The 19,106-nt window shown below is 40.3% G+C and overlaps 1 protein-coding gene across 13 annotated transcripts in view; it reads right to left on the reverse strand.

Annotated features, from left to right (window-relative positions):
- The window catches only part of FGGY (FGGY carbohydrate kinase domain containing), a 331,539-nt gene that overhangs the window by 106,680 nt on the left and 205,753 nt on the right, over window positions 1-19,106 (reverse strand). For all 13 annotated transcript variants that reach the window (XM_065673210.1, XM_065673212.1, XM_065673211.1 and 10 more), the window contains one exon: window positions 9,373-9,461. In XM_065673210.1, coding sequence (XP_065529282.1) covers window positions 9,373-9,461 — 89 coding nt within the window. The remainder of the gene's footprint in view (window positions 1-9,372; window positions 9,462-19,106) is intronic.

Here is a 19,106-nt window from a genome sequence, read left to right on the forward strand (position 1 = left end):
AAATCCCCACTCAGGAGAGGCCAAGGATGTATCTATACTGCAAGCTCATAACTCAGGCTGACAAATCTTGAATAGAGCACTCAAACTGAACTAAAGTGGACAAACAATGGTTTCAACTTAGATTAGCAGCTCCAGAAACACTTTAAAGCCGAGTGTGAACAATCTGAATTAAATATACATAAACCCCAGATATTATCTGAAGCCAGCTGATAGTAAAAAGCATAAAATACAAAACTTCCCTTTCACTTTACATTAAACTAACAGCCATGGTGGAGTCTGAAACTTCAACTATCCTATCCACAGGAGAATTAAGATTCCTATGCAGGGTATGACAAGCAATAAGCATAACTTCAGCCATCTTTGCTGTATCACACTGCAATCATGATTGCTTCATCTGTTTCTCTCAAGTCAGACAGTCAAAATCCTACCATTGAAATTTAATTAAAGAAGGTAGTAAGAAAATAAACAACCTTTCTTGGAATGTCTTTGATTCCATAAGTACATATACATTTCATCCACTGCAGACTGAATTACAACCTTTCATCTAATGAGCAGCTTAATGGAATGGCAGAGGAATAAAGAACACGGGAAGTAAAAAACAAATCCTTGGTGATTTCATATAACACATTATATATTTATATAACATCGGACTTGCTATCTGGCAACATCAATTTGCAAGCTACAGGAAAAGTGTTCACTATCTCAATGCAAGTAGAAGGCACAGCTAGGCACTTACACCAAATCAATACCCAGCTCTTAGTTAAAGCAGCAGATGGTCTACCACAACCAAGAAATGACAGAACACATACGTAGAAGTGTCTGCTTTCTTTAGACACATTCTTGAAAGCACTGTATCATTGATCTAAGATTATTTTTATAGGCAGATGACAGGTCAAGCATAAAAGTACACTATTTTAAAGGTTACGGAGTTGGCAAAACTGGTGTCACTGCCATGGACTAGGAATCATTTTCTTTTGAAGTCTTCGTTGTCAGGTTATTTACATTTCACAGCTAAAAGGCTCCTCTCTGGATAATATGAATGCTAAAACAAACAAGGGAAAAAGCCCTATGCAAGCTAATGCTACTTTGAAGAGATAATGTAAATCAACCTTGACACCATCAGTGTCATCCTAAAGCACGATGAGAATTTCCAGTGAAAGTTACTGACATTAAGCAGATCAAGATAGCCAGCCAACAAAAATAAAGCAAACGTGTAAGTAAACTGCCTTCCAGGCCAAGGCTGTTGTTCCAGCCATGTATTACAGGGAAAGGGATAGAAGGAACACTCCAGTGGTGAAAAGCATTTGTTTGGAAAGTCTGGAGGAAGAATTGGTCCAGAATAAATAATTTATAGTGTGATCTGTGAAAAAGCCTATGGAATAGGACACCTAATTCTCACTGCTAGTTAGACAGAAAGCTGGATGCCCAGCGAAACACCTAGAAGTACGTTACCCTTGAAATTATACAGCTCTTTTCCCATCTATAAAATAAGACTGACATTTTCTTACTTAAGAGCAGCATTTTAAGGCGGAATTTACTAAGACTTTCATTACCCAAGATATTAGAGGAGACTAAAGGTGGGGTTTTTTCCTTAAATAATAATACTAAAATATAAAAGCCCATTATGGAATAATCAAGTTAAGTGAGTTCTAAGACTTTTAAGCACTATATGTACACATACAATACACAGACTTCATGCTACATAGCTTTCTTTTCCTTCACTGGATGAGAGCACTCCAGGAATGTTATTGTTTTCAGGGGGTGGTTTGTAAGAATTTACTGTGAATGCATGCATTATGTAAGTGCACACTGAAACACTGCTGGGGCTGTGAATGATCCAGGAGCTCACAAACATGCCTAGTTTCCTATCTGGTTCATATTTATGCAAGAAAGCAATTGTTACACAGCTCTTGCTGGAGAAAGACCCAATCTCACAAGGGATGAGCGCTTTGCATGAGGCTTTCCATGGTGTTTCACATAAGGAAGAGTTCAAAGAAGATGACAGATTGTTTATAACATGCCTTGTATCATGAGGGTCTGATCCCTGATGGCATTCACAGAAGCTAATGCAAAAGAAACATACACCCCTGAACACCCAGCCTGTATCTGAAGAGAACCGAGATGATTGCAAAACAAATGAGATGAGGAGAATTGAAAGACAACAAGCTACTCTGTGGTTTCAGCCTTGTCTTTCCTTAGAATTTAAGGCCATAACCTCCTTTGACATTCCTCCCCCCTGACTCCAGCTCCAGTGAAGCCCAGTTACCCAATCCCACCATTAGTTAGCATGTCAGTAAGCAGGAACTCAAAGACTCCCACCCATCTCTTTGCAAACTTTATTAAGGGGAGATTATTATCTGCCCCTCGGAGAAGCTAATAATTACAGTGTTCCTATATCGAGTGCTTCTGCACAGGATCAACAATGAAAGGGTTGTTTAAACACAGCTCCTTTGCTTCGAAGGAAAACTTTGTCTCTGTGCCACTCATCAGCTCAAGTAAATGCTAATGACTGTTATGGAAAAATAAAAGACATTTTCTGATGTACAGCGTGTACGTATTTAAGAGGTTTCTTATGATGTAGGATGTTGCATTTCGGGACTGAAGAAGTAAGACCTTTAACAGCAATGAATATATGAATTCTGATTATTTTTTCATTGTTATTTTTTTTAACTGCTGTGGAATGTCTTAACCATCACACAGACACATACACACTCGCCCATATACACACACTCTCAAACTACCACACTAGGCAAGATCAGAGCTTAACAGCCAACAAAACGCACATTCAATCCCTGAGATCATTTTCCTGAAATAGAAAACTACATATGTTTCTCAAATTTCACATCAAGCCACTGCACAGCCCCAACTGCAGGGGAGCACAGAGCCAAGCCTGCTTTTGGGCTTGGGGGAATAAGAACCTGAAAACAAGATGATTCCTTTCGGATCACCACATTTCTCGTCCACAATCTAAACTTACAAATACCCCCCTTTAACAGCATTTCTAGTGGGGGTTGCTTATCAAGCAGCCTTTGCTTTGTCAAATTAAGACACATTGCCTTGGATTAGTGAGACTCCCTGAGTTCAAAATGACTTCATGGTTGGCTCAGAGTTCACTGTCTCTGTGGCAAGGTGCCAGTAATACATCTACTACCGCGCCTGCCCCCAATCCTTTTCTATACTGACCTAGCTGACTTTTCTTTTTAGCAGCAGCAAACACACACAATAGAAAATGAAGGGCTAGATACTGTCACAGCTCATTAAAGATCCTAACATCTTTCAAAAAAATAAGCAAAGTAGTAAATATTTGAAGATCTGAATGCAAGTCTCTGAAATGCAACGTCTCAATGTATGTCAAAGCTGCCGCAAAGGGACAATGCAGTTTTTCTTTGCTCTGCAAATACAGTTAGAACACTCTGAAGGGCTCCTGTTCTTGTGGAAAACACATTAAGCTTCTTTTGCTAATATTTTGTAAAGGGCATTTGTACAATAACAATAGCTAAAGCTTCCTGTTTGCCTGTGTGCTTCCTGGCTAACATGAACGAGACCTGCTAACAATTTTCTTATGCAGCACACAGAGCTCTTTCAGATCACACTGCAGACTCAAGGACATGCCGGGTTTGAATAAAAACAAAGTAAAATCTATCAGTAACGGCCCTCATTGCACCTGCCCTTCACAGTCCTGATAACTTTTCCAGCACTACATTTCCTATTTTTTACAGTGGCTCAGCCTGTGTGTCCCCAGTCTCCAAAGAACATGGTTTGAATTTATTAAAATCCTGATAGAAGTGAAATTCTCTTGTTTGGCAAAGGCACTGTCACAGGGACACTTGCTTTTGGCTCCATGACAAGAAATTCTTGGTACTTTGTTTGTCCAATCCACAAAAAAGCCATCCCTCCCCTCCCAACCAGCCCTTCAAGATAATTCTCCCTTCTCCAGAGACTTCTCCAAACAAGTCTGCAAGTCTGAAGTCTTGGGTTTCATTTCATAAACAGGACACAACACCCGAGTGCAATTCAGGATACTGTCACTGCCACATGGGCTGCAGTGCTGATCACGAAAGCTTTCTGAAATACTCCCTAGCCCCTTCCTTTGCAGAGAGAGGCCTGATTTTTAGACCAGGCACAAAATAGGCACAAAACATAAACAAGAAGAAGCCAAACACCAGAAGCCCAGCCAAAGGGTATACATTAGTCATGGCAAGGCTAGGAAGGAAGGGAAGGGCAGCTGGCCCCAAAAAACTGGTGTCTGTGCTGCTTCAGTTACCACATCTCAGTAAAAGGATTGCCCAATCCTTTAAAAAGAGACAGGCATCCTTCAGATAACCATTTAACTCACACCAGTTTGTTTTTCAGCAGCGCCTCTAAACACAAGTTCCTCTTCCAGACTCTCTCTTTTCACACTTTCCAGTCTATCTGGATAAAATATTTGGTGAGGACTTGTCTAACCACAGTGATGAAACACCTCACAACGAGCGGGTAAAACAAGCAACCTCGCAAGAGTGCATGCATGTATCAGTTTAACAGAAGAAAAACAAATACAGGGGTGAACAAGGATCACATCCTCAAAAGGTATTCAGCTGCCTGAACACCTCCAAAGATGGAGATTTAATTCACTTCTCCAAATCACACAGGGGACATAACAGTGCAGAGCCCTGAATCCAGATTCTTGGATTCAAAAGCATCTTTGTAGCTTTTATGCTTTATTAAAAACTCCAGTTGTGGTAAATCAGCAGGGACCAGACTCTACTTCTATTTATCCCGGCATACACTGCATCAACACCACTAACATCAGAGGAGTTCTCTGGATTTCGATCAGTGCAACGGAGCCATCTCTAGGCCTAATGATAAGCAACTGACAACGGGTTACAAATAAACTTTAAGGACTTCACTGCTTACAGTAAAGTGTCAGCTATTTAAACATGCACAGGGTCAAGGAACCAGCCTCTTTCTCATAAATGAAAGAAAACAATTTGTCAAGGTATCTTCCTGTTGAAAATATACTGTATATTTAAAAGATATCACTCACTCTCACAGAGATATAGATAAGAAACTACACCACCTATTAGTTATGTAGTTCCCAGAAATGCTTTTTATGAACTGCAAGCATTTGCCTTTCACTTTGTAGTCTGTAATTACCGTAACAGTATGAATTTCTTTCTTCTAAAACGGATTTTCTCTGGAGAAATTCATGATCCTGAGATCTGCTGGAAGGAGATCATTTACAAAAGGTCCCCCACAAGTATATAAATCTCTGTTACACATTTTCCCCTGTCATGATGGCTTGCAGTTGAAGACTGACTAGACAAGTGTTTCCACTTGGGTCAACATTCATATATGAAATGAATTCTCTCCTAGATAATACATTACTTTCTCTAGCTATTTACATATCTAGAGTGTAATGACATTAGTCTGCACAAATATTCGGTTTGTTCCAACTTTCGGGGGAGTAATTTTGGAAGGTGGTTTGTAGCATCATATTGGACTCTCTCTACCTCCACAATGTCAGCCTGACATTCTTCCCTATGTTTCCAAATCCTCCTCCACAGGTTTAATCTCTCTTTGATTACAGCTCGTCTTAAACCATGTAAATCCAGCAGACACTCTCTAATTTCCCAGTGAGTTGCTTGTGATCTGAAGTGGCCCTGAAGCAGATGCTGGATCTAAATACACATCTGTGTGTAAATTCTACCCAATTTAACAGCTCAGCCATATTCTTATCTGCAATGTAATCCTTCACTAGACTTCAGAAACACAGTAAAATTGCAGATGTGCCTCTCTGGTAAGAATTCTCCATCTATAACACAGTAGCCTGTAACTAAAGCAGATAGGTATTTAGATTTTATTCAGATAGCTTTATCCAAAATACCATATAAAGGAAAAGTTATCAGTGGTTATAGATGGTGGGTGGAAGAGAGCAGTGAGTCACGCTCACCATGAGTAAAAGTGCTGAGTGTCTTCAAAGCATTGCTAATGTGCCTGTGAAAAAAAACTGCTCTCTTTTCCTTTCCACAACAGAAATAAGAAAACAGAGTATTTGAGTGGCAAAACCAATCCTCATTGTTGAAACCTTGGGGGAGCAAGAGCTGGGAAGTCCCAAAGTTTTAATTATTTTAACTAAAGAGCTGTCAGTAACACTTTTTTCATGCAGAATAGTCAGCTGCCTGGCTCATTCAGAACAATTCAATGGTCTTTCATCAACTCAAAGGAGGAGAAATAAAAAATAACTCTTTTTAATAGGAAATATTACAGGCAACAGTCTTCCAAGAACAATGGGAATCAACAATTTGGAATTTATCCTTTCCAAGTGATGGATGTTGGTGAGATATAAGGGAATTTCAAAGCCAGTCAGTAAAAGTCTCATCATATGTCTGAGTCTCCACCTTTGAGGTAAGAAGCATTTACTGTTTATTATACATTCAGTGGAAAAAAAACTTGGGAAGAATTCAGTTCAAGCTGGCAGAATTAAAGGTGAATGACAACCCATTTCATACACAGAAGCACACATCACAAACTGCTTTTCAAACACTTAAGATCCTGATCTTAGACACTTCTTTGTGCACTGAGTAATCTCTTGGAAGCCAAAAATACTATACATAGATTTTAAATGTCAAACAGATACAAACTGTTTTAAAGAGACCCTTGAAAAAGTAAAGAAGTAAGAGTAACAGTTTCAATGTGGGAAGAAGTGTCCTTGGAATTGCATTTGTTTTGGTAAAATCCCCATCACCAAAACAAATTTAATAAACTAAATCTTTCATTTATCAGGGCCAAGTTATGAATGATTCACAGTGACTAACACTGTGTCCTGCCCTGTGAAAGGCTCCTTTGTGCTCAATGGGGGAAAGGTAGGAATCTTATACTTGATGAATTCACACTTCCCCACTATTAAAAGTATATGGAGGTCAAATTACTTCACCAAACTACAAGAGAATTCCCAAGAAATAGGTCTGCATGGGGGAGAGCAGAGAAAGGAAAAAAAAAATAGGTTTGATGCCAATAAAATATTTCTTGTCCTTATTATCCTCTTTTGTTACCCTAGAAAACATTCCACTAGAGCCAAAGCTGAGGGCTTAATTCTGGGGAGCACATTAAAGGAAGCAAAGTAGAATGTGCAAGGAACTATTTTATTCAAAACAGAAGACACTCAACCAAAGGGTGGGGGAAGCTTGTCTAAAAAGTCTTTTCCCAACATTCACCAATATGATTAGAAGCTTCTTTTTAAGAGAGATTCTCTGCCTTGCGTCTAGAAAGTTACAGCTAAGAACACAAAGCCAAAGCCAGGCAAGACCAAGGAGCTGTTACTACCACTGTACCCTCCCTTCTCAGACCTACTTCCAAAGCAAAACCTGAGCTTCACTGAGTTTAGACAGTCCCAAAGTCCACAACAAGCCATGACAGCCTGACACCAGTTGACAGCACTACTACATGAAGCCCATAGCATTACTCTTACTCCTTTCTTCTCCTCCCTCCCCACAAATAAGACTGCCTTCTAAATTATGAGGGACAGGAGACAGGAACTCTATTATCATACTCTAAGCTCCAACATACTCCCTCTCCTAACTTCCTTTCAAACCTTCTGCCACACATTTCGGTTGCATACAAAGGTTGTAGAGGAGGCTGATAATTTTAATCTCAGGAATTCAGACTCTACTCCTATAAAGTTCAGATGAGCACTAGAGAATACAATCATTAGTTCCTAAGATCAGTTTGATCTTTCACTGTTACTAGTAGTATTTATTGCAACAGAAGTTCCCTAGAGGAATTAGGGTCCTACAGTACTGGGCACTAACAATGCACCCAAGAAACACCTTCTCTTCCCCAAAGACCTCACAGAAATCACAACCACTGAGAAGTACATGGAGCAAACAGATGGACAAATACTACTACTAACTACACCAGATTGGAGGCCAAGAAAGATGAAGGGAGGGAAGAGCAGAGAAAGGGATTTCTTTTCCACAGTATGGCTGCTACTATCAAAAAAGACCATGTTATGGATCAGGAAGGGCTCTGGGAAGAGCAGGAACTCTGTTCAGCAATACTGGAGATCCCTTTCAAATATATTACCACTCTCTCTGAAATCACTTCCCCTGCTTTAAAAGATAGATTCCAAATAATATTTGACACCAAGCTCTCATTTAGCTTCTTCAGCCATTAGCACAAGGTGACCATTAACACAAGGTGAACATTTCATGATTTGCTCACACATTTTATCCCACCTATTAATCATCATCTGGCCACAAAGCCAAATTAAAACCTCCTGACCAAAGGGTGCTAACTCTAAATCAGTCTTGAGTACTTTCACAAGATGGAGAGTCAGCATGGCATTTTATCTGGGAGCCTGGGATTTATCCTCTTAGAGTTGGGTCAGGTAACAGGACTGCTCTGGGGCGAGAGTTGTTTGGCTGTAACACAGTTCATAGTTATACATCAGACAACAGGCTCTGACTGGAAGTCCAAAGGAAGGGAGTTTTGAGATACTGTCTTTCAATTATCATCAAGCAGGTCTTTGCACAACTCATCTCTTCACTTTTCAAATCAAGCTTCCCTGCTCTACAATGCAAGCTATTTAACAGTAGCTGTCAGTCATGGAGACTAAGAAGAAAGAGCACTCAAGTAAAAAGAACTGTGTCTGATATGAAGGTGCCTTCCATTTCCAGAGAGACTAAAACTATCCTGTGAGCAATTTTCTTTTCAGCCTAATTTTTGCACAGCTTCAGCTCCACAAACTGCAATGGAAATAACTGTGAACTGCACTGAGCTGGGCATGCAATTGGTCCGTAAGACTTGATTTTCAATAAATAATACCTCACTTTTCACAATGATTTGTTTAGTTGCAAATGCCCTTCACTTACTGGTCACTTTAATCAAGACTTTTAAGGGGTTCTCTCATAGCAATTTTGAGAACGTAGCAAGTAGTCTAGGATGCTTTCTCAGAGCAGCACAGCTGCTGTGTTTTACAGTGCAGTGACCATTTTAAACAAGATTTTACCAGATCCCTCCCACATAGCAAAGTGTTTTCCTCCAATACTCAAAAAAGTCAGGAAATTTGTCAACAAAAAGAGACTTCAAAGAATTATTAAAAGCATATTTCACAGTAACTACAGCAATCATATTTATGCACCAAAATGGAGTACAACAGCAATTAACTGACAGTTGTAGCAACATAGTGTATCTGTGAATTACACTGCTCACAGGAACAACTGTGTTCAGGAATGCACGATGGAAGCAGGAGATAGGTTCAAGATGTTTTGGAGCAGGCTGAATTACAGACAGATGTACATCACAGCGTGTCCAGTCAAAATGCATTAAAGCAGAAACACGTATGAGCAACTAGACAAAGACCACCAAATCATACTGTTGTAATTAACATACCTTGCAGTGACACCTGTGGCTTTCCAAGATAAGAAATCCGGAAGATCAAAGAAGTGGCCTGCCTTCTCCCAGCATGATTCTTGCAGGTTCTAACGAAACAGTTATTATAAATACAGATATTAGAGGCCAGGCACGATGTCCTTATTTTAATGCCATTTAAAAGACCTGACATCTATGTAAAAATTAGTTTTTCCAAACCAAATATTCTGATCATCCAGTCTGCTCTGCTCACTTTGCAGTGATTTACTGCCTCAAGAACAGAGCCTTTTCCACCACACACTGATGGTAAGAAAAGTTTCCCATGCGGAGTTCATGGAGGCACATGTTTCAGATCAGTAACATGGGCTCTCTCAGTTCCTCTTCAGCTGCTCAATGCCAGGGAAGTCTCAAAGTTAACAGACAACTTTCTCAAGGCATATATGCTTGAAGAATTCCCCACTTCCTAAAATTAATCATTTTAAATTCAGTATTTTTGAATTATAAGAAGAAAACAGCTCCATGAGCACAAAAACAAAGCTTTCAAAGGTATTTCAACATGATTGAAGCATGACTGAAGCATTTAAGAACCTGTAAACTTTCAGTGAAGCTTTTTTCCACAGCTGAGATACTCAGGAACTCTCAACTGCCTGGATTAACCAGTAATAACCAGCTCTAAATCCACACTATAACCCACAACTGCCACCACAGCGTGCCCAGGAATTCATGTGAACAATTAACAGAAGCTTATCTTTGCAAACTCTGCCCCTCCTCAAAATTTCCTTGAATGCACACCACCACACAAAGCACTATGAATGCCCAAGCTCCCATTTGAAGGGGTTCAACATTACTTCCTCAGCTGAGGGAATAACTGAAGGAAAACAGGAAAACCCTCCAACTAAGAGTATAATCTGTACAAGCTCCTGATAGCCATGTGCTATTTCCAAACTCCTAAACCACTCTTCCACCACGACAGATCATTTACAGAGAGTTCCCAACACTATACGCTGCAGAGAGCTAGTGGTGCAGAGAGCAAGTAGTTCGTTACAAGATGCTGGTCACATCACGTGGGCCAGGCTTTCTTCTTTGTTTCACTCTCCAAAGCTCAGACTGAGTTCAGCTTATGATAGAGTGCGTATTCTTAAAAACAATCTGCACACTTCCACAGGTATCAGATGATGGCAAATGGGAGAAAAGTTTACCCAAAAGTGACTTCATATTCCAGTGTGACATAAAGAGTGAGCATCACTGTCCTGCAACACAATACCACCTCTGGCCTCAGTACATTCCAATAACTAAAGAATATCAAAACCAAACAGAAGTCAGTGCTGCTGATCACAAGGTTCACAAATCAGACTTCCAGAGGAGGATAAGATTCCATTGAAAACCACCACCAGCTTTTTAAATAACTGAAACAGTGAGAAGTGTTCTCACTTAAGAGCAGGCGTATTAGAAACACACATCCTAGGTGGGGTCTTTTGGCCATGAAGCTTTGCTAGATGGCAGAGCCTCAGCAAGAACACAAGTTAGGTCAACAGTAGCACCCAGCAGGCCAAAGCAGAGCTGGAGAGACATTTCAGAAGGGCATGAGATGGGAAACTATATGGGTCTTCATCTCTACTCAAGAAATTTGAAGGATGATTTATCTGCCTTCTTGTCTTCTAGCTTTCAGTTCCTACCTTTTTCCTCTACTCTCCATAAGTTCTCTTGTACGAGATTTGTGAGGCAGATGATTCTTCAGACAAGTAAAAGTATTAAACACTAATAGCGTCTCAATAGCATAAGCTTTATCAATGGCAACTCCAGATCTTCCCCTCTACTCCCCCAAAAACCCAGTAAGAACCTGTGGTACACAGCTGAGCAGAAGGCCAAAGAACTTTACCAAATGTTCTTGTAGCTCTGTGATTATGCTTTTCTTGCCAAAGCTTTGTCTTTTCAATTCTTCATTAAATTGTCAATAACTAACATAACAATTTTAATCATCTGCATTTTAAAAGCTGCCATCAGTTATCTGGAGCAAAAAATTAATCACATGCAGTATCAAGAATTGCTGAACTAAGAGAAAAGATAATTCCATTTTAAGAAATACTATTTGGCTCTACAACTGAATTCAGATACTGCGCGATATCAAACCAAAATCTTACAAGTCCAGAAACTGACTGCAATAGAATCTGAATTCCAGAAACTAAGATGCAATTGGGTAAGTACAAAAAAGGCAAAATTTTGTTTAGTTTTGGATCAGACAAAGAATATGTCTTCTCTTAGTTCTTCAAAAGCTTCTAAAACTTCCTGGGTTTCTACTGAGTTCAAGAAAGAAATGCCCCAATTACAGCTTTTTAACATAGCACATACAACCTTTGGATGTCTGTTCCTGACTGTTCAGGTTTATCTCCTGGATGCTATGTGGCTGCTACTCCCATCCAATTTAACTTTATATGTGAATGCAAAGATGCTCCATAGCTTAGTGCAAAGGTCATTCAGCCTGATTATGTTGATAATAAAAGGCATAATGTACTGTTAATGCACGTGACGATCATCAAGAAGCAATAGGAGTAGAATGGCTTATCATCAAGAAGCAATAGAGTAGAATGGCTATTAGTGTTAATCAGAAAAGAAACAAGATTAAGAATAACTATCCCCTTAAACAAATCTGTTTCATCAAAGATACTCCTTGGATCCTTATTCTATTACTTCAAGAATGCCCCAAAGCCACATGTTACTGACATTAAAATATGTTGTTTCATGAACATCCAAATGATTCATTCTCTGCCATCTTGATGCTGTGTCATCACTAATTAGCACAGACAAAAAAAACCATTGCACGCCCTGATGCTTTTTCCAAACAAATTTAAAAGTCTCCATGTTTTCGACACTCACTGAAGTTATTTATTTTCACTCACAGGCAGGAATCTGTGACCACATTAAAAGGATTGTGGAAAAGATCCGGGAACGTTCCCAATGCTGTATTCATATCCTGCGACTCAGCCTCCAAACTCACTTGGAAAGAAACTAATCCAATATTTCTATTTTTCAGGGGTACTTATGGAGTCCTCTTTCTTCATATCTCTCTCTGATGGTTTGGGGATTAACAACTATACTTTTTTAGATCCTTACAGATAACCTCAGATACTTGGGTGGCAAAGCATTTAGGAATTATCAAGTACAATGTCTTTTAATCTTCCAAGACAAGAAGCACCTGGGGAGTGAGGGATGATAGGTGGACCACTCGGTGGATAAAGAACTGGCTGGACGGCCGCACACAAAGAGCTGTGGTCAATGGCTCGATGTCTGGCTGGAGACCGGTAACGAGTGGTGTCCCTCAGGGATCGGTGTTGGGACCGGTCTTGTTTAACATCTTCGTCGCTGACATGGACAGTGGGATTGAGTGCGCCCTCAGCAAGTTTGCCGATGACACCAAGCTGTGTGGTCCGGTTGATATGCTGGAGGGAAGGGATGCCATCCAGAGGGACCTTGACACGCTTGTGAGGTGGGCTGATGCCAACCTTATGAAGTTCAACCACGACAAGTGCAAGGTCCTACACCTGGGTCGGAGCAATCCCAGGCACGGCTACAGACTGGGCAAAGAAGAGATTCAGAGCGGCCCTGCAGAGAAGGACTTGGGGGTGCTGGTCGATGAGAAAATGAACATGAGCCGGCTTCAGTGTGCGCTCGCAGCCCAGAAAGCAACCGTATCCTGGGATGCATCAAAAGGAGTGTGACCAGCAGGTCGAAGGAGGTGATCCTGCCCCTCTACTCTGCTCTTGTGAGACCTCACCTGGAGTATTGTGTGCAGTTCTGGCGTCCTCAACATGAAAAGGACATGGAACTGCTGGAACAAGTCCAGAGGAGGGCCACGAGGATGATCAGGGGACTGGAGCACCTCCCGTATGAAGACAGGCTGAGGAAGTTGGGGCTGTTCAGCCTGGAGAAGAGAAGCTGCGTGCAGACCTCATAGCAGCCTTCCAGTACCTGAAGGGGGCCTATAGGGATGCTGGGGAGGGACTCTTCGTCAGGGACTGTAGTGACAGGACAAGGGGTAATGGGTTAAAACTTAAACAGGGGAAGTTTAGATTGGATATAAGGAGGAAATTCTTTCCTGTTAGGGTGGTGAGGCACTGGAATGGGTTGCCCAGGGAGGTTGTGAGTGCTCCATCCCTGGCAGTGTTCAAGGCCAGGTTGGATGAAGCCTTGTGTTGGATGGTTTAGTGAGAGGTGTCCCTGTCCTTGGCAGGGGGGTTGGAAATAGATGATCTTGAGGTCCTTTCCAACCCTAACCATTCTATGATTCTATGATCAGGGAACTGATATAGAGCACATGAAAGGCCTCCACTGCCCATTTACCCCTTGAAAAGTCCATGAAGCCATACTGCATGATTTTGTATTGTGTAAAATGTATTTGTTCACTACTTAGTTGGACTGAAAACACACACATAAGCAGAATTTCACCTTAGCCGCAGTACCTGATACAACTTTTTGGAGACACCTGGAGGCACATTCTCCTTGGAAAAGCTGAAAGAACTTTCACATCCATATTTTACTGGTGTGCTCAGGTAGCCCATTTCTGGAGAAAAGTTTACAGGAAAGTTTGATTTCTGCTCTTACCAAGTGTACAATTTTCTTGTAAGATGTATTGATCTTCAGACGTCTGACATTTGTGAAAATGTGCTTCTTTCCACCACAAGTATAATGTGTATGTAAACAGCAAAGATGTCATGCCTTTTGTTATTGCTAATACAGATTAAATATGAATTATATTATCTTAAATGAAAGTATACACACAGCCTTCGTATCAGATCCCTGTTGGCCAAGCGCTTAACGAAAGATGGGCTTTAGCACAGGATATCAGCCTGAATTTCAGCACTAGTTTTCAGCCAAAACTCACAAATTCAAAAATCATCCCAAACTGGTGTGTTAGAAATCCAGATTAAAAGCGGGGGCACAGATGGAAGCAGAAAAATGTTTTGCCATTTAGAGTAAAAAGAAAGCTGGTGTGAGCAGTCAAGTTCCACATCAGGTCAAAATCTAAGTCATCTGAGAATCAGCAGAAACTCGTTCCCTTAAGAACCATCTGCTTTTCCCAATTTAACCCTAAATTTGAATCTAATCTCCCAGGCAATCTGTATGCTATGTGGTGTATCAGTCCCTCTTTTTCTAAGTGACAAAAACAAATATACATTGTGTGAAAGGAAGAAAGACAGCAACTGAAGACTTAATGTATACACTCATGGGGATTTAAGAAACTGATGGCCCATTCCCTGCTGCGATTCAGACAAAGCAAGGATTTTGGATCTCCCACACTTCAGATCAGATGCCAAGCCATGTGATAGAGCTATTCTGAGATACCTAAGACAGGCTCTGAGCAGAAATTCTGCCCTTGCCAGAGCCAAGGCTACAAAGTGATCAATTCTGCAACTACCAATTGCAATCTAATTGGTAATATATAAACTAACAGAATTACCACATTCATCTTGAGGGAGGAGAGGGGGAGAGCTTGGAAGGTAACCTCTTAGAGGAAGGCTACTGGTGAAGGTGGACAGAACTGCCTTGCTGTAACACAGCCTCTACCCCCAAAACGCTGTCTTAGACACGTGTAGGTACTTATTTGATCGGCAACTGCAACTAAAAGCCAAACTCAACAGCCTGAAGTACAACTTCTGCATACACGTCTGCACTATGTATGGATTTGGATAAGACAGAGCTGTTAAGGCATTTATAAACAATTCTAATCAAGAATTCAGTTCCAAATTCAGTACTTGGACTCATTCTCACTTAACACTGAATTTATTAGTTATTTTAATGGAAAAATATCCAGTCACATTCAACAAAACAAAAAGCCAGCTGCAAAGGCAGCAAGCAATGGAGAAGATAGAGGCTGCAGCCAAGCTAATGTGAGTGCATCCACTATTCTTCTTTCCTCCATAGCCAGGGAAAGATGTTTTAATTGTTTCTGTAAATTATCCCATTGGTAACTGCAAGTCACAGGTGTACAAAGAGAAAAACAATGATGCATAAAACAGTAGCTGTAACTGAAGATGCGAACTGTAACACACAGAAAGATCACTGACCACAGTGCCAGAAAAAGAATTACTCAGAAACTATTGATTTTAGCTATTAATTGCAGAGGAACGATACGTTCATCAGTCTCTCTGAGCTTTTTGCTAAAGGGAGGCTCTTCTTTGCTCTTACATACCATATCAAGAACAGAGTTATGAAAGCACAGAATAAGGAGACTGCATTTTATTTGGAGACAGTTACCAAGCACATATCTCCTCCCAGTCCAGCATCCCCCACCCAGTTTGAATGAGCTACAGCATCTCTGATTTAATGGGACTAGTATTTTTTAGAAATAGCCGATTTGTAATGTCATTACTATGAGGAAAACATAACAAGCATCTTTTTGTTTTGGCACAAGCTACAAGAAAATTTCCAGCCAAAAATTAGTAAACAAGATCTTTTTCTTCTGCTACCTCTGGGGAAAAAAGTACTGACAGGCTGGACAAACTCACTGCAGCTTTTACATCACTGTGTAAGCTGTGCTCTCACTGCTGTCATTTTGGTTTGCCATAGCACAGTCACGTTACACTGACAAGCATTTGTCACTCCAAGCAAAGGAGTATGTACCTATGTTTTCAGTTCAAGTGCATGCATCTACCTACCAGAACTATCTACACACTCATTCAGGCAGTGAACATCCAATTTCTTTAGCTAAAGTCAACAAAATAGCACAACCTTCTTAGCAAAGCTGCGAAAGATAGATCTGCAACTACAGAAGAAAACTACTGCAATAATGTTTTGCAAGGTAATTCTAAACAGTGAAAAAAATCTAAGGAAATAACAGCAAGAGAAGGGAATTTAAGTGGTTGTTTTGAAAGACCCAGTAACCAGGAACTACTTTTGTTTTCACTGAATTTTACTTTCAAACTTGTCTTACTGACTCCAGGAACTATAGAATCACAGAATGGTTTGGATTGGAACAGACCTTAAGACCACTGAGTTCCAACCCCTTGCCTAGCCTCACACTAGACCATGCTGCCCAAGGCTCCATGCAACCTGGCCTTGAACACTGCCAGGGATGAAGCACTTCTTCGGGCAACCTGTTCCAGCACCTCACCACCCTCACAGTAACGAACTTCTTCCTCATATCTAACCTGAACTCTCCCTGTTTAAGCTTAAACTCATGACCCCTTGTCCTATCACTACAGTCCCTGATGAAGAGTTCCTCTCCAGCACCCTTGTAGGGCCCCTTCAGATATTGGAAGGTTTTGTAAGAATTATCTTACAGCTTATTTCTAAATATTTGTGAAAGGATAATGATTCTTTATTTCAACTTCATGTTCTTCATTCAGCTGACCTTATTAAAAAGTCAAATATGACTGTATTCACAGAAATTAGCTTTTTATAAAATCCTATATTCATTTTGGTTTCCATTACAGAACACCGGACTCTCTTTATCACTGCACATGGTCCACACAGGCAAAGAAATACAATGCTCCCCTAAGTGGACCCCAGATGTGCACACTTTAACAGGACTGCCCCATAGGCTATACAGTAGCTGCATTCAGCTGATCGTTTACTGCAAACAGCTGTCCCCAACTCACAAACTCCACTTGCAGTGATGGCTTTGTCATATGAACACCTATCTGAAATAACATCAAGACCACCCAATTAAGTTCATGTAGACTAACCACTAGGTGCCAGAGGGCAAAAACGATTCAGCAGCAATCAGACTCAGCTGAATATAAGCCAATATAGTTCAAATAAAAGATCTCAAAAGGCCTATTATGGCCTTTATAGTTTAGTTTCTTAATTCAAAGCCAAAATGGAATAGGGATGAAGCGTTAGATGAACAGAATACACCCCAAAGCCTCTAGTCTCTAGTTAAATCTCTATCTGTGTAGAGTGGGAATGTTAAAGAGAAAGCATTATATGGAAAAACAAGTTCACAAAGCAGCAGATAAGAGTAACTTGTGACTTCAAAGAAAAACTGCAACATCCTTCTGCAAATAAATACAAGTGTTACAAGAAAGCCATAAGAGATAAGGACCAGTATCTACTTCTCATAAAATGACGTCAGCTCATTCCTCACAGTGAGTGATGTCATCTCTAACTTCAGTTCTAGGAACAAGATGATGGAAATCGAAAAGCACAGTTAGGTCACCTAAGACCTCTTCCTCTTCGTCACTTCCAACCAATTCAGAGTAAATTTGCAAAGTCATATTCTTCACCAATATTTTTAATTGCTTAGGTGAAAACTCTTCAAGTAATAGAAATTCAACTTCTTCCTTTGTGAGACAGCCCAGTCGCTTAAGCTTAGCAATCCTGCTGGACTGACCTATGTCAGACCCTGCCTCAAGAGCTCAAGTTTTTAGATACTACAGCTACGAGAGCTCAGGGCAAAAAGCGAGAAGACAGGATCTCCTAACGTGGCCTCCCAGAGTCAGGTTAGCATCTTGGCAAGGAAAGGGGAGTATTTGCTGACAATGTACACACAATCAAACTACAGGTGTAACAACATTCCAAAGAATCGTTTAGTATCAACAGCTTAAATAACTTATTTCCAAAAGTGCATCTAGCTTGACTCCTAATCTCTTTAATGATTCTTAACAAACTAATTGAGTTTACAGTCTCATTTCTGCAACTTATCTTGAATCAACAGGACTGCAGTGTCATATGACTCAGAAGTCTCGAACACAGAACATGGAAAAGTCAAGGGAAATCCTGAAAATGTATCAGTTAGGCAATAAACTCTATAAGAAATAATTTTACTTATGCCAGCCTAAATAAACTTTGAAGCTCAAGAAAACAATGTTAAGAGTTTCAAAGAACTAAGGATCCACTGAAAGGAACGTATTTCATTAGGACAATTTATTTAGCTCCTTCCAAATGCTGTTTATTGTTACAAATACATGAAGTTTGATCAAAAGAAAAGTATCCAACATTTTCCCAATATCACAAAAGTGAACTCTGCTGGTTACTTCAATGGATTTATGAACTGTTCTTCATTATTAGGACAAGGCTATTTTATCATAACCTCAGATATAAAGCAGTTATTTTCCCCACTACACCCTCTCTGCAAAACATAGATCAATGCCAGCAGTTATGAAATGTGCACAGCACCAATCCCAGGCAAAGATGTACAGGGGGAAAACAGCAAAAACATTTAACAGCAGCAAAAATTCCAGGGGAGTTCAAAAATCATTCCAGGGAATTCAAGGCAAAAGTCAAGAGTGAACCTTTATATATTAGGGTGTACCCACTGACCTGGAGTACGAAGTGCATGGTTATGGGGTTTGTTTCTCTTATAAACATCCATGTGTTAGAGCCATGTCAAGCTTCCTGGTCAAAAACTTCCCAGAAATGTGATGCCTACCAAAGAGACAAAGGTGCAAAATAGCTTCTGAAGATACCTCTGTTTTGCCAGTTTTGATTCTGGCTAGCCATAGAAGAATGTACCCAATCCATTGTTTGCTTAAATTCCTGGGATACTGTCAGGTGTATGACAACATTAGGAAGGCATGTTAAGAAACGAGTAAGGAAGGAAAAAAATCATCTCATGTGGCCCATGGCATGGAGATGTTGACTGGGGAATAATATAGTTCACAGTCTCAAAGATGTCCCTGCCCATGGTAGGGGGATTAGAACAAGATGACCTCTGAGATCCCTTTCAACCCAAAGCATTCCGGGATTCTATGAACTAAAAAGTAAATGAGATTTTAGGAACTTGTTTCTGAAAAAAAAAAGGTACCTGTTCACAACAA

Source organism: Lathamus discolor, chromosome 3, assembly GCF_037157495.1.
Source record: "Lathamus discolor isolate bLatDis1 chromosome 3, bLatDis1.hap1, whole genome shotgun sequence".
Lineage (NCBI taxonomy): Eukaryota > Metazoa > Chordata > Aves > Psittaciformes > Psittacidae > Lathamus > Lathamus discolor.